The sequence below is a fragment of the Adelges cooleyi genome, unplaced genomic scaffold, assembly GCF_023614345.1.
Source record: "Adelges cooleyi isolate 19-005CV unplaced genomic scaffold, UGA_ACOO_1.1 ACOO_flye_CR_arks_rails_tigmint_CR_PRNA_108, whole genome shotgun sequence".
In the NCBI taxonomy this organism is placed as follows: Eukaryota; Metazoa; Arthropoda; class Insecta; order Hemiptera; family Adelgidae; genus Adelges; species Adelges cooleyi.
This window is the reverse complement of record NW_026095761.1, coordinates 8,345,013-8,359,075: the sequence shown is the minus strand read 5'-3', so window position 1 is coordinate 8,359,075 and position 14,063 is coordinate 8,345,013. Positions and strand designations below refer to the sequence as shown.

The 14,063-nt window shown below is 29.5% G+C and overlaps 2 protein-coding genes across 2 annotated transcripts; both read left to right on the top strand.

Moving 5' to 3' along the window:
* The first annotated feature begins 294 nt into the window (after positions 1-294).
* On the top strand, positions 295-4,263 carry LOC126845417 (calmodulin-A-like). Its single transcript, XM_050584075.1, has 5 exons — positions 295-536; positions 714-747; positions 923-1,024; positions 2,524-2,808; positions 4,063-4,263. The coding sequence occupies exons 1-5, from the start codon at positions 441-443 to the stop codon at positions 4,092-4,094; spliced, it is 549 nt and encodes a 182-aa protein (XP_050440032.1). The 5' UTR covers positions 295-440; the 3' UTR covers positions 4,095-4,263.
* Positions 4,264-6,222: 1,959 nt separating this feature from the next.
* Positions 6,223-8,340, top strand: LOC126845323 (THAP domain-containing protein 5-like). The gene is made up of 3 exons (XM_050583976.1): positions 6,223-6,409; positions 6,629-6,773; positions 6,840-8,340. The coding sequence occupies exons 2-3, from the start codon at positions 6,703-6,705 to the stop codon at positions 8,188-8,190; spliced, it is 1,422 nt and encodes a 473-aa protein (XP_050439933.1). The 5' UTR covers positions 6,223-6,409; positions 6,629-6,702; the 3' UTR covers positions 8,191-8,340.
* The last annotated feature ends 5,723 nt before the right edge of the window (positions 8,341-14,063 follow it).

The following is a 14,063-nucleotide window of genomic DNA, read 5'->3' as shown; positions in this document are numbered from 1 at the left end:
TAAACTATCTCAACAATTAAACGAAAAATAGTTAGAAAACAAATAAAACTCTTTAATATATTTTAAATTTTAACCGAACTCTAAAATGTGTTGATAACTTATGAGTTAAAGTATAAGATACCGTTTACCCTTCCAACGTTAATCCTTATTTTCAGTTTTGCGCTGTTTAACGCTTCTGTCTAAAAATATACATTCCACTATTTTGAAATATGAAATAATAAAGTGGGAGAGTATATGTAATAATAATATTATTATTATTATTATACATAAAGTTCCAAGTCGACGTTAAGTGCCAAATAACATATTCCGTCTTATGTGTATGTGCTGTTTAAGTTTTATCGTGCATTTTAAATAGTTAAATATTACTCAGCTCTGTTAATTGAACGAAAATATTGTACAATTATAGAAGTTTTTAAAATATAATTGTTTACAGTCGTACGATGAGTACAAAAAAAAGCGAAAACAGTGATCATTACACAAATGAATATTCTAGAATAAGAAAATTGACAAGTAGATACGACATTAGGACACATTCTGTAAGTACAATGTACACCATATAATATACTCTATTCACTATTGTTATTGTTTTAGTTTTGATGTAATTAATAAAATAATTCTTCACAATATATATATATATATATATATATATATATATTTTTTTTGTTATTGAATATTACGAATAACGAAAAAATGATTTTGATATTTTGTTTCAGAATGAGTTTGGTCTGACAGAAGATCAAGTAGCAGGTAATTATCTTTATTTTCTATCTAATTAACTCTTTTTCAGGTCATTATTCTTAATTATCTTTGCTTTATAAAATATAATTTGTATACTATATATATATATATATATATATATATATATACCGTAATAACGTTTATTGGTTTATACTATGTATGCGTGTATTAAAACTTGATGTAGAATTCAAAGAAGCGTTTATGTTATTCGACAAAGATCATGACGGGAAAATTACCGAAGCAGAACTTGGAGTTGTTATGAGATCTTTAGGACAGAGGCCAACTCGTGAGTAAATATTAGAACAACAATAATTATTATAATACATGTTATAATATTAAAGATGTAGCTGGGCTTTAAATTTTAATTCTATAAGATATATTGCGCTTTTACGTAGCTTATTCTCTCTTAAAAATATACTTCTTTCATTATTATTTCCCTTAAAATATATTGTAACTCTATATTCGCTTCAATAACACAAAATATACCACAAATGAATAGTACTAGAAAACATGCTAATAATATAATTTGAATACTAATTAATGTTATGCAACAACTGACATATTATATTTCTATACTGCCCTCCTAATTGGGAACAAATCTACTTTACCGGACAGCCTTTTTTTCGATTTTGATAGTATTTTTCACGTTGATTACGAATATGTAAAAATTTTGCGCCGCTCGCACTTAGTTTGGAAATTACAGAAATTTAAAGTTCGCCGATATCGACTTACGCGCGCGCCCAGCGCCGCACGTCTACCTGCGGCCGCCGGGTACATCATTCGACGATCGCTGCTCTCGATATAGCAGGCGTTCGTTATACTAATTACCCCCCTCGTCTACTTGCCTCCCGCCCGTCGTAATCTTTTTTTTTTTGTATTTAGTATAAGTTCTATCAAATAAGTCAATTAAGTCAACTTAGTTTTAATTAAAAAAACTCATAATTAAATAAAGCAACTCCCTACGCCTGCCGGCTCCGGGAGCCGACTCGAGTCCCTTCAGGACGCTTCGTTAGGATGGGGGCTCACGCCCCCAAACCCCCAGAGGAAAAAATAGCTCACCTAAAGGGAATAAAAAAAACTAACCTGAAACTACCCTGGAAGCGGTTAGCGACCTAACGACACAAAACCTAGCCCAGTGTTGCGCGCCCGCTATGTCGAGAGCGGCGATCGTCGAATGATGTACCCGGCGGCCGCAAGTAGACGTGCGGCGCTGGGCGCGCGCATAAGTCGATATCGGCAAACTTTAAACTTCTGTAACTTCCAAACTAAGTGCGAGCGGCGCAAAATTTTTACATATTCGTAATCAGCGTGAAAAATACTATCAAAATCGAAAAAAAGGGTGTCCGGTAAAGTAGATTTATACCATAGTTTCTTACTTGGTTTAATCGGTTTTTTAAAAAACAATTTTTTTTTTTATTACGGCATTTTTGCTTAAGAGGGCAGTATAGGTTTCAATCTTTATTTTTAAGCCTTTATTAAAAAACATTAATGTAACAAACTAATTGTATACATAAGTAAGAAACAATTAATGCATTAATTGTAGCTTATATAATATTGAATATAATATTTTAATGTTTATATTTTTACCTGTTTGGATGACGACCAATTTTTTTTATTTTTATTTTATTATATTTTTATATATTTATATTTTATTATAACGCATGTTTTTCAAGAGATAGAACTCCTTTGTAAAACAAAAATTACACTTATATAATATTTGTAATAAAACTAGTTTTAAATGGTAAACAACATTTTAAATGATGTATTACATGTGTATTTTCAAAGAAACCGATTTACGTGGTATGGTCAACGAAGTAGACCAAGATGGAAACGGCAGTATTGAGTTTAACGAATTTCTACTAATGATGGCTAGAAAACTAAAGTCAGCGGACGGGGAGGAAGAAATGCATCACGCTTTTAACGTTTTCGATAAGAATGGCGATGGTTTCATAACATTTGATGAATTGAAACGTGTTATGTATAGTATAGGAGAACGACTTACCGATGAAGAAATCGAAGACATGATTAAAGAAGCGGATCTCAACGGCGACAAAAAAATAGATTATAAAGGTAATAATGATGAGTTTTATTGAAAATGACAAGTATTTAAAAAAAAATCCACGTCGATCTGTTTAAAATATGTATTATATACATAGGGTTATAGAAAAGTATTGGGTAGCTCACGCGAGCAACGGCTTTTTGAAGGTCAAGATAAATTACATCCACTCATCCCTTCATTTTTCTCATGTAACACATTAATCGTTAATATCTCAAAAAGTGTTTATTCAAAACTGATATCACTCTACTTTTTAAACAGAAATATATGATGCAGATTTTTATGCATTCGAAAATTTCCTATTGAAAAAACTACCACTTAAACCAAAATTTTTTACTTAATTATTAAATACAATTGTTGATTATTTAACGCGAGCACGATTTTATTTGAAGCTTTTTTAGAAAAAACAATTATTTCATAAACAAAATTACTGTAACATGAAATTGGAATATCTCTAAAAACATTAGGATGCACTATTATGGGTTATGGAGACTTTTGTGTTGGAAAGTTGTAAATCGGTTTCAAATGACTAAAAGTAATACTCTAATTTGTTGAGATTTTTATTTTAAATTATTTTCTTTCTTTGTTTGAGCAAAAGTTTAGCATAAATGCAGTTAAGATCCCGAATGATTTTTCCATGTTAAATACTACGCTTATGTCAGATTTAATACTTATGCAATAATAAAGAAAAACTTAATCTAAAATTTTTATTATTTTTCAAGTAAAAAACATTTATAAATGTTTTGAGAGCTTTCTGTAACACTCTTCGGGGCTTTTGTTGTATTCATATTTACACAATTTCCATATTTAAAAATAAGTTGGATTTAAGCAATAAACTTAGGTGATATTACTATAGATAGTCGACTATGTATTTAGATGTATTCTCAAAAATGAAGCTTGGTGGTCATAATATGCCGTGTGGTCAATATTTCATTGTGGTAATGAGATATAAGGTTTACTTAGTATAAGGAACACTACTATAAGGTGAATTACTATTATTATATCGCAACGAAATATTGATAACACCGTATAAACATTGACCACACTGCATATGGTCGCCAAGCTTCTATGGAAAAATCATAGAAAAAATGAAGTCTATGTAATATAGTAATATATATTAATTATTATATCTATGTATCTATATATCTATGGATAATTGCCTCATTAAACAATTTAATCAATTCATAATTTACGTTGTGACATCATTGTTATAATGCGATATTTATTACTAAGAACTTTGTTAAAATAAAAAATTATTTATGTTTCAGAATTTATTACAATAATAACTTCGAAAAAATGAAAAGACAAGACAAAATTATATTACTTATAACTTATAAGTATATAATTATTTATCGATAATCGAAAATTATATAGAATTTATTTTGTTTACTTTTAACTCCTTCGAGTTGGTCAATTTAAAAACCACGAATTAATTTTATTGAATAAACTATGCTGTATATTATTACTTACTTTCTAGTCTTATGAATGTTTAATAGAATTTCCACATTTTCCTTTAGACTCCAATCTGTTTTCTGTGCGATCGCAGTGCATATGCATAATATTACAACAGGTTAACACATATATTTATTAATTATATATTTATATGTACGCAGTACGGCCGATCCTGTAAAAGGGTTTTAACGTTTCTATTATTTGTTTTTTATTATACCTATTTGTATTATAATAGTATGAAAAAAATAAGATCAGATTAATAAGTTCACAATTGGTTGACTTTTTTAATTTAATCTTAATGATTGTAAATATTTGCATTTGATTTTTTCTAGCAGTACATGCTTATACCGTACATGTCTGATCAACTAAATATTTAATACTATTATATTACATACAGCATGCTAATTATTACATTAACACTAAGATGATCAGTGATCTATACAAAACTATAGTAAACATAATATCAAATATGTGGCGGTGAAATAATTATCAACACCAGACGTTTATTGTGTGATAATCTATACATAATATAAAAACAAATGTATGTCTGCTTGTCCTTTATGCACTACTACACCATTCATCCGATCGGCATGGAACTTTGGGAAGTTGTTGAGTACACTCCCGCGAAGGTTTCTGGCATGGTATTTTTTGAAAAGGCTGGCCTCAAACTCGACTTTTGTACTTTTGTTATAGATGTATCTGCATGAAGAGTGGATATTCTTAACTTTATTTCATGGTCGGATTTTTTTACGCCAGAGCATTTACTATAATAACAATGGTGATAATAACATTGTCGGATAACAGCCGGGTGAAGCAGGGGTAACACAGCTAGTGGTGAAATAAAAATTGGGTGGCTCAATAGGCAAAAAAAAATGTACACATTATTTTATATTAATAATTTTTATTTATTGAACATCGATAACGGTTATGGTTTAATATTAAATTTATTAGTTTAAATTCATTGTAATTTGTAATATTATTTGTTACGCTATGATTATTATGATTTATAATTTATATCACATTATCATTATGTTTGCAACATTAACGTGTTTTGTTTATTGCTAACACTCGAAGATCAGAGGTTATTTAAAAATAAAACATTTGCAAATAAATAGTTTTAAATAGACGACAATTATTTTATTCATCAACGAGGATGTGGTTTAGGAAAGGACAACTAGAATTAAGGACTAGGGTTTCAAACAAAGTTTCTTGAGGAGGGGGATATGAAGTATTTTTTTTTAGCTTAATTTTTCCTAAAGTATTATAGACTTTTCAAGTTTTTCGGGGGTAAGTTACCCCAAAATTATTTATAGTCCCCCAAAAATTTGTTAAATGCTCTAAATGCCATGATGCGACTTATATCACGGGTCACCTAACAGATAATGATGAATCAATGAAGATCTATTCTGTGTATACCTATTACCTAGTCTTACAAAAAAAAAGGTCAAGGGAGGGGATCTATTCCCCCTCCCCGTAAATTCGCTACTAGTTTCAAAGAGCTTAAACAAATGAGGTAAGATGCTAATAGGACAGTAGTTATTATGTTGAGTGGGTCACCAGATTTTAAAACTGGAGTATAAAAATCACATTAAGCGAAGAAGAAATATACTTGTTTATAATTTTATACTATAAATAGGTAATATAAAATATTATTTATTAACTTATAGTCATATTTTTTATCAATGTGATTACTAATTTCCCACAATATGCTATCTAATAGTTTAATAACATAAATAACGTAATAAACTGTGAATTGATAATTATTTAAAACTAAAAAGTTACAACTTACAACTTCGGCTTTTATTAGCATAAGATCTAGCTTAAAAAACCATAAATTAATATATTTATTTTTATGAAAACATGGTAAATATTTTAACTTCTACCAATTGCCTACACTGTTATTCTTTTATCATTTTATCAAATGTTGTTATCACTCATAATTCTTGGCTCGCAAATTATTCTGTTTAATTTCATACCGAATTCGATTACTAGTATTATTATTTATAAACACAACTAGTGCGAACAAAATAATATCCAGTATTCATATTAGTACTTGGAGAGTTAAGATTGATGACAAATACCATAAAACTAAAAGTTAAATATTTTAACTTGTATTATACTTACTATGAAAAGTCAACTTTATGGTCAATATCATATTATAAGGTAATTTTCCTACTATTATTCATACTATAGTTTACATTTACCGTTTTACTTATGCATATTTTTTTGGGTAATATTATTATTTTTTTTGTATGAAAAGTATCTAAATGATGCAATTGTTAGCTAATGTTATTATACTCAAGTTTTTAATGCTCTTTGAAATAAATAAATTATGTTTGGTACTTACATATATTTTAATTATGTCGTAATTATAACTTTCAGATTTTTCCAAAAGAATTACTGCTTTTACAAGTAAGATTCATAAACAATTAATTAGATTGTATATTTTCAATAACATGGATTGTAATTCTTGCTGTGTCAGTTCTTGTGAAAATGTTTTTAAACCCGGCGGTAGAAAATTTTACAGGTATTATAACTTGTTGCTCATTTATTTTTAGACAAATTTCTTATTATAGCAAATTTTTTTTTTTAGGTTGCCGCTCAGTAATCAAACCTTACTTAATAGTTGGTTGAATGCTATGGGAAATGAAGCAAATTTTGAACCGACAACTCAAACCATGATATGCAGTGCTCATTTTACACCAAGTGATTATTATCTGAAGGATGGGTGTGTACGTATTCGTCAATCAGCTATACCTTCAAAATTTCCAAAACAATCTCCAAATAATTTTAAAAAAAGTGTTGTTGAAAAAGCAGCCACAAAAAATTACATTAATAAAACTGCAAATAAAAAGTCATCCGGTCAATCTTCCATGGATCATCCGTATGCTAAACACGTGACCTGGGCAAAAAGTGTATCCGATTCTTTACCTGTCATTGTGAATATTCAGGGTTCAAATGCTTCCTCTTTGGTAAATTTAAATAACATCACTAAAAGTAATAATGACGATTGTATGATAATCAAGGAAATTTCTAGAGGTCCAATTTCGGTATGTGCTAATAAACCACCTTTGAACCATAAAGTATTGAAAAAGATACAACCGAAACTAAATGACACAGTCACAGCTCCCCAAACATCAACAAAAATGTTTGTACGCCAACAAACGGGACCGGTGGTACCGAATCAAATGTACTTATTGGTCAGTACCAAAAGAGACCAAAACGGTTTGCCGAATGATGTTCAGTTGATGAAAGCGGTCCAGAAAGATAAAAAGACGGCTGAACCTAATAGTTTTGTAACATCAACGCCGCTGAAGGGCCCAAATAATATGTTTATGAGTAATGTTAATACGACTAATAAGTCAAGTACCGGCATAGGTGTAATGAAGAAAAACATTAACAGTAGTACACAAATTAATACACCTTCAATATCTCAGCCTTATATGCCTCAAGTGCACTTCAAGCATTCGGTGCCATCGAAAATGGCAAAAAAAATGAAAGCATTACACCAGAAAAACAGGCGGTTAAATTCTAGGGTTCAAAATCTAATGGTTACTGTACGAGACTTACAAGATATCCAAATTAAATATTTGAAACTCAAAGAGAGAGTTCTAGATACTGAAGAAAAACTTTTGACTAAAGGAATAGATACTTCAGAGTATTCCGCATTTAGCGACGATAAGAACCCAATTGTACCATTGAAGAAAAAAAAACCTAATACTCAAAAAATAGCTTCACAAAAAAATGTTCACATTGAAAAAGTAACAAACCCTTCGTCGGAAACAGCAAAGAATCAGATTTCCTCTACCGTTGTTCCCGATGAAAGTCAAGTACAGCAAGACACTTCTATAACAATTACTTCTCTGTTGGCTAGCAATAAAAATGTTATGTCAGAACATTCTTATGGTGTCCATTCTAAATTATTTACACAGAAATATTTTTAACTATTTAAATTTGAATATTATATTTTTAGTATTAAAAACATTACTATGTAAAAATTATTTTTAAAATATTACACTAAAGGACTGATGGAGTGTAATAATTTATCTAATTGTATTGAAATGTTATGAAGTGTAAAATAATTATTTGTTTAATTCTGTGTTTTTATTTATGATTTAACAATAAGCAATAATAATTAAGGTGTTCAAAATTTCTTGATTATATTAAATACTGCCGTTAAAGCTGGAATGTTGCAGTCTACAAGAAAAATTGGTTTTGAACGAGAGCTGAAAGAAAGTGCTATTAAGAGTTTTGTGATGACCCCTGATAATCTTAAATGGAATAACAAAAATAAAAATACTCGTAGAAAGAAAAATTTAAGCAAAATGTCGCCTACACAATATGCCAAATGCCTTTTAAAATAGTTACTGTTTTATTCAAGTATAAAGAAAACAAATTATTTTCAATAGATATAATAAGGATTATATAGTAAGAAGAAGATAACATTAAAAACTAATAATCCTACAAGTTTTCTTGATAATATTATTAAACTAATAATACAAATTATACTTCAATTTCACTATTTATAATTGAGATAGGGGCTAAATAGTATATTTTTCTAATGTAAGTGTATGTTCAAGCAATTGCCCCATTCCTCTCCTGATTACGTATAATATGTTTACGTTTGAATTCAATCGGTTCATAAATCTCAATATGTAGTTCCTATAAAATATGAATTATGATATCCCATAAATGTTTATTAGACTTGACATTTTAACAAAACATACAAATAATCGGTACCCAACCCATTACACTATATGAGTCATATAAATTATAAGAACTAACTGGTTTGCTATAGACTATAATGACTGAACTATATAATGATTTGTTTAGATTACATGGATTTTTAAGGTCATATAGACCTGAAGGTTCCTATAAAAGTTTTACCCAATACTTATATTGTTCACCAATCATTTTATCTAGGACTCTCGAAGCTACTTAAAAACGAGTTCGAGTCTCTCGAATTATTGATATTACAATGACGCAGTAATTTATCAAAGACCATATACAAAAAAATAGTAACCATGTTTTCAAGGTTTGATTTGGCCACTTAAATCCAAAATATTGACAGGTTCGCTTTGAATATTTCCTGTTAAACTATAGTATACTATTGCATATTGTGTATTGCCTATTCACGCCCAATTCCTGATTCCAAACACATTTGTAACATAGAGGCAAAGCTGAAGAAGTATTTTTGGAATTCTAAATATTTTATTTCAATACTTAAAAAAACAAATACTATGTACTGAACTGTTTATATTCTACCATCAAGTTTTAAATTTTAATATTGCATTAAAAATTTCCAAAAAAGACAGGCTTATTGTAATTCTAATAAAATTTACTGATTTATAAATTATATATTTTTTTCTAACGTACACATAATATGGCCATTTATATACATATAACTCATAAATATAATTACAACGCCATTGTTTGAATCTGTACCTGTTCTCGCCCTGAACCGTCATAATTCATATAATTTAAAAATCATAATTACGAGACAAATCAGTATACTTCCAACAATAGTTACCCTGTTATTGGCCTGTAAATTGTACAGGTAACATTGTAAATATAATACTTTCAAGGTAATTGATGATATTACACGGCTCTAATTTGGTCAGTCATGGGATGCGAAAAAAAATACAATACATTATAATAGTTTTTTTTCAGCGTGCTTAGTAGTATTTTTTTTTTATGTAAAATCCAACATTTAATGTAAAGATTTTTTTGTTTACCTTTGATTTTTTTTTTAATGTCACATTTTAATCGTGCGATCCATCTACTTTAAGAGACCATAATATTTTAAAGAGAAAGACAACGCCCTTGTGTCGAACACGACTACCAGCCATTAATCCCAATACACCTACCTAAAACATTGTAAAATTATCGTAGTGTGCGACCTTCAACATGAATACTCTTTTTCGACTATACCTGCGAGTGCTGAGCGTTTTATGTGCATTTTGAAGTCGTTGATAAATAAAAAAAACACAATCTCCAGTTTACACATAGACGGTTGGTTAGGTACAGAACAAATACAACATTTATAAAGAAAAATAATATGCAGAATTTAGTTAACGCACATTGAGACTGAACCACTACGTCAGCCGTCAGGGACGCATTTAAGGAGGGGATGGAGTTACGGACATGGTGGAGCAATTTTCTTAGGCAGGCAATTTTTTATTAAACCCACTTCTTGCATGTACACGCGTATAACCGCTGTTTTCTCGAATACAATTGTTATACAATCCAGCGTCAGACTGACTCAAAAAGGCCAACTGATTTAAACAAAAATGAAAAATATCGATAACAAGATAACATTTTTTATAGTCAGTACAGTGGACTCTCGGTGATCTTGCAGATATCAGACCAGGGTAGCTACTGCAGGATTAACTAAAACGCCGGATTAGCGGAGGTTCATAAAAAAAAAAACGATTTTTAATAGCAAAACCAATGTTTATACTGTACTTAATTGTGTTATTATATATTTGTATTATACAGCGTCTAAAAAAAATATCAATTTTTTGTTGCCTTTTCACGCGAAATTATATTTGTATCGCTTTTTCTTGAAAACGTCGTAACATTAAGCCTCAAAATCATTTTTGTTCATAATTTTTCTATAAAAAAACTTGGCATTGCGAAAATAATAGTGCCGGATTACTGGACGTGTCAGACGTATCACATGGCCGGATTACAAAGAGTCCACTGTACTGACATATTATTTGCGATTTTTGATATATGGCAATTTTCCTTTAATGATCAAATTGCGACTACAATTTTTTAAGATTATTATAAAATACATATTCATTTGGTTTATTTTCAATCAAATCTTCAGAATTAAAATCCGCAAAAAGTCTCCAGAAAAACTTTGGAGTTTTTGTACAATTTTTAAATTTTTAAATCAATAGGTCTTCTCAACTTGACATCAAAACTTACTTTTTTTTTTAATACTCGAACATTTACTTCAAATACACAAAAACTGCATTATTATTAATCCTACATTTTCTTATATTCACACAAACATATTTGAGCCAGGTAAACCTAAGTCTTAACTTATGTCAAAGCAAAAAGAAAAACTTCTCATTATGACATCAATAAAAACAAGTATGCAGTGATTTAAATCTCCCAAACTGCGCGCTTGAAATTATATGTATATTATATTGTATACAGTATAATTATATATTTATTCCAAGGAGGACTAGTTTGGAGTGATAATATTAGAAGCGCGCAGTTTGGGAGGTTTAAATCATTGCATACTTGTTTATATTGATGTCTTAGTAGAATTTTTACTTTTTGTTTTGATATAGTTTAGGTTAGTCTGATTCAAATATGTCTGCGTGAACAGAATTGGCAGGACCGTGTAAACATTTACAAGAGTCGATTAAAGGTATTAAAAACATTTCAACAATTATGGAGCGTTTGAGATAAATGCATTAGATATCATACCATGACGCTTTCACGATGGGGTGTGGTATAAAACGAATTCTTTAATAAATAAATTCCATTGTGTGAAATATTAGATGGGTCCTTATAACAATAGCCATAGAAAACATATTACAACAATAATAAAAGAAGTTAATTAAAAAAAATGAAAAAGCTAAGATTGAATGTTAAGTATAAATTAAAATATGTAGTCCAGCTACATGTGTAATGTGTATGATTGTGAGTATGCGTGGCGGAATTGTGTTCACAGTTGGACGTTACTTGTATATTGAGTTTTTCAAATGAATAGGATTTAACCTTTGTTTTACAATACTTAAATAATAACAAATATAATATTACATATTTTTCTTTGCCAGCGTTTAATTATGGCTTCCATGAAATATTGTAGATTCCTATTGGTCTTACAATTGAGTGTTTTTTTTTAAATTTTGTGTCTAGATCTCGGTTTTTAACTATAGGACCATTATTTTACACGTATTGCACAGTCTTTAGATCGTTCTCCAAAGTACCAATTATAAAAATACATTTTTTTTATTCTTAGCCAACCCATCCTCTCAGCTATTTATAGTGTCGACCAGACTTAACACAATCTTTTGAGTCAATTTTTAAAAGTCAAGTCATACAAGTTTATCAAGATATTATCAATTGTTGATTAATTCACATATTATGTTTTTCTGTAAATGGCTACATTTAAATATTGTATAAATAATTTGAGAAGCTTGTATGGGATCTACCCTTACCTAAAGTTATATTTCTGCTTTATTTATTTGTGATAAAAGTCTAATTTTTAAAAATGTAAAGAAAACTTTTTAAGAGATTTGGACGAATAATCTATTTTTTTAAATTTTGTAAACACAAATTTCTTATAGTCATCGAAGATAATACATCGTTTCTTGATGACAATAACGTTGTCAAATAAATGGTCTATAGACTATACTCTATAATAGGGGTTTAAATCATTATTCATAATACTTTATAAATATATATATATATTACCTAATAGTATTATACACAGTATGGTCCACAAATCTAGAAAAAAATTGCACACCATATGGCACGTACAATATCATATAGAACTAAGAACAGTTTGGCGATCAGACACGTGTTGATTGGACTAAGACGTCACACGGTGTAACAAGCAGTGACAGATTACCCAAAAACGATTTGAAAGGTACTAATTTGTTAGGTTATTTTTCGGATTTCGCTTTTATTTTTGGTGGCCATAAATGTAGTGATGAATATTGTTTTTGGTGTGTCCTCATAGAACAGCAAATGTTCAAAATCTACTCTGAATGGAATTTATAAAATGTATTTAACGTTATAATAGAATTTTTTTAATGACATATAATTTTTAAAATGTTTTAAAACAGACAGATGTTTGTAGTGTATATTATACATTATAGAATGTTCGTCTAAAGAACAGCTGTGTAAGGGAATGGGTTTGGCGACAACGGTTCTTATATTTACAGTTTTGTAGAGCGTGAAATATTATTTCTTTAAGTGAACATTGAACAACAAAACATAGTATTTATAATAATGTTATTAATTATTATCACAACCTAAATCCAGGCTTTTGTTTGTATTATTTTAAAAAACAACCGTTACGGAAAATTATATAGCGCGTGAACTCTCACACGGGGAAGTTAGCTGCGTGAGTAAGTATTCCACCAACCTACTGGACGCAGGATTTAAGACATTTGGAAAATGACTAAGTACTAACTATTTATTTATAATATCTAACCTAATAATTACCCCATTCAAATTTGAAAGTAAATCGACTATTTTTTATTCCAAAGAGTCATCTACTAATTAAATCAATCAAGAAGCGAATAAAATGTATTATGTGTAGGTATTACAATAGGAAATTAGGGTTAGACAGAAAATTTATTTTTATTTTGCTCTGTAAAATTGTATGAATGTCTTATATTTCTTGTTCGGTTCTCTATCTCTTCGATTTGTGTAATGTGTTATACTATAATATTCGTGTCTCGAGGGCCGGTTCAATTTTGTGGGCCGTTTTTAAATTTGGGCCCACTGGGCAAGGGTCCACTACAGCCGTATGACCCTACAGCCACAATACAGTAAACTGTACAGCTCAATCGGCCTGTACGACATAAGTACATAATACTTGCTCGATGTTTACTATTGCGTTTTCCCATACAAGTATTATTACATATATTATATTATGCACTTAGTTTAGGAGACTGGTTGTAATTTGTGTAGACCCAAGGACTGTCATCTCGTCTTGTCTGATGTTTATTAGCGATTTAAATAATACACACACATAATAATAATATTAACAATAATTTGACATGAGAAAAACTGGTTTTCCGCGAGTAGCGACCGGCGCATCGTCACGATGTGGAAGGGAATCGCT

Excerpts from the sequence above, each read along its gene's own strand:
- LOC126845323 (XM_050583976.1), top strand. The coding sequence starts at position 6,703 with ATGGATTGTAATTCTTGCTGTGTCAGTTCTTGTGAAAATGTTTTTAAA. Across the intron at positions 6,774-6,839 it reads GGCGGTAGAAAATTTTACAG|GTTGCCGCTCAGTAATCAAA; the intron begins GTATTATAACTT and ends TTTTTTTTTTAG.
- LOC126845417 (XM_050584075.1), top strand. The coding sequence starts at position 441 with ATGAGTACAAAAAAAAGCGAAAACAGTGATCATTACACAAATGAATAT. Across the intron at positions 537-713 it reads ACGACATTAGGACACATTCT|AATGAGTTTGGTCTGACAGA; the intron begins GTAAGTACAATG and ends ATTTTGTTTCAG. Across the intron at positions 1,025-2,523 it reads TTTAGGACAGAGGCCAACTC|AAACCGATTTACGTGGTATG; the intron begins GTGAGTAAATAT and ends GTATTTTCAAAG.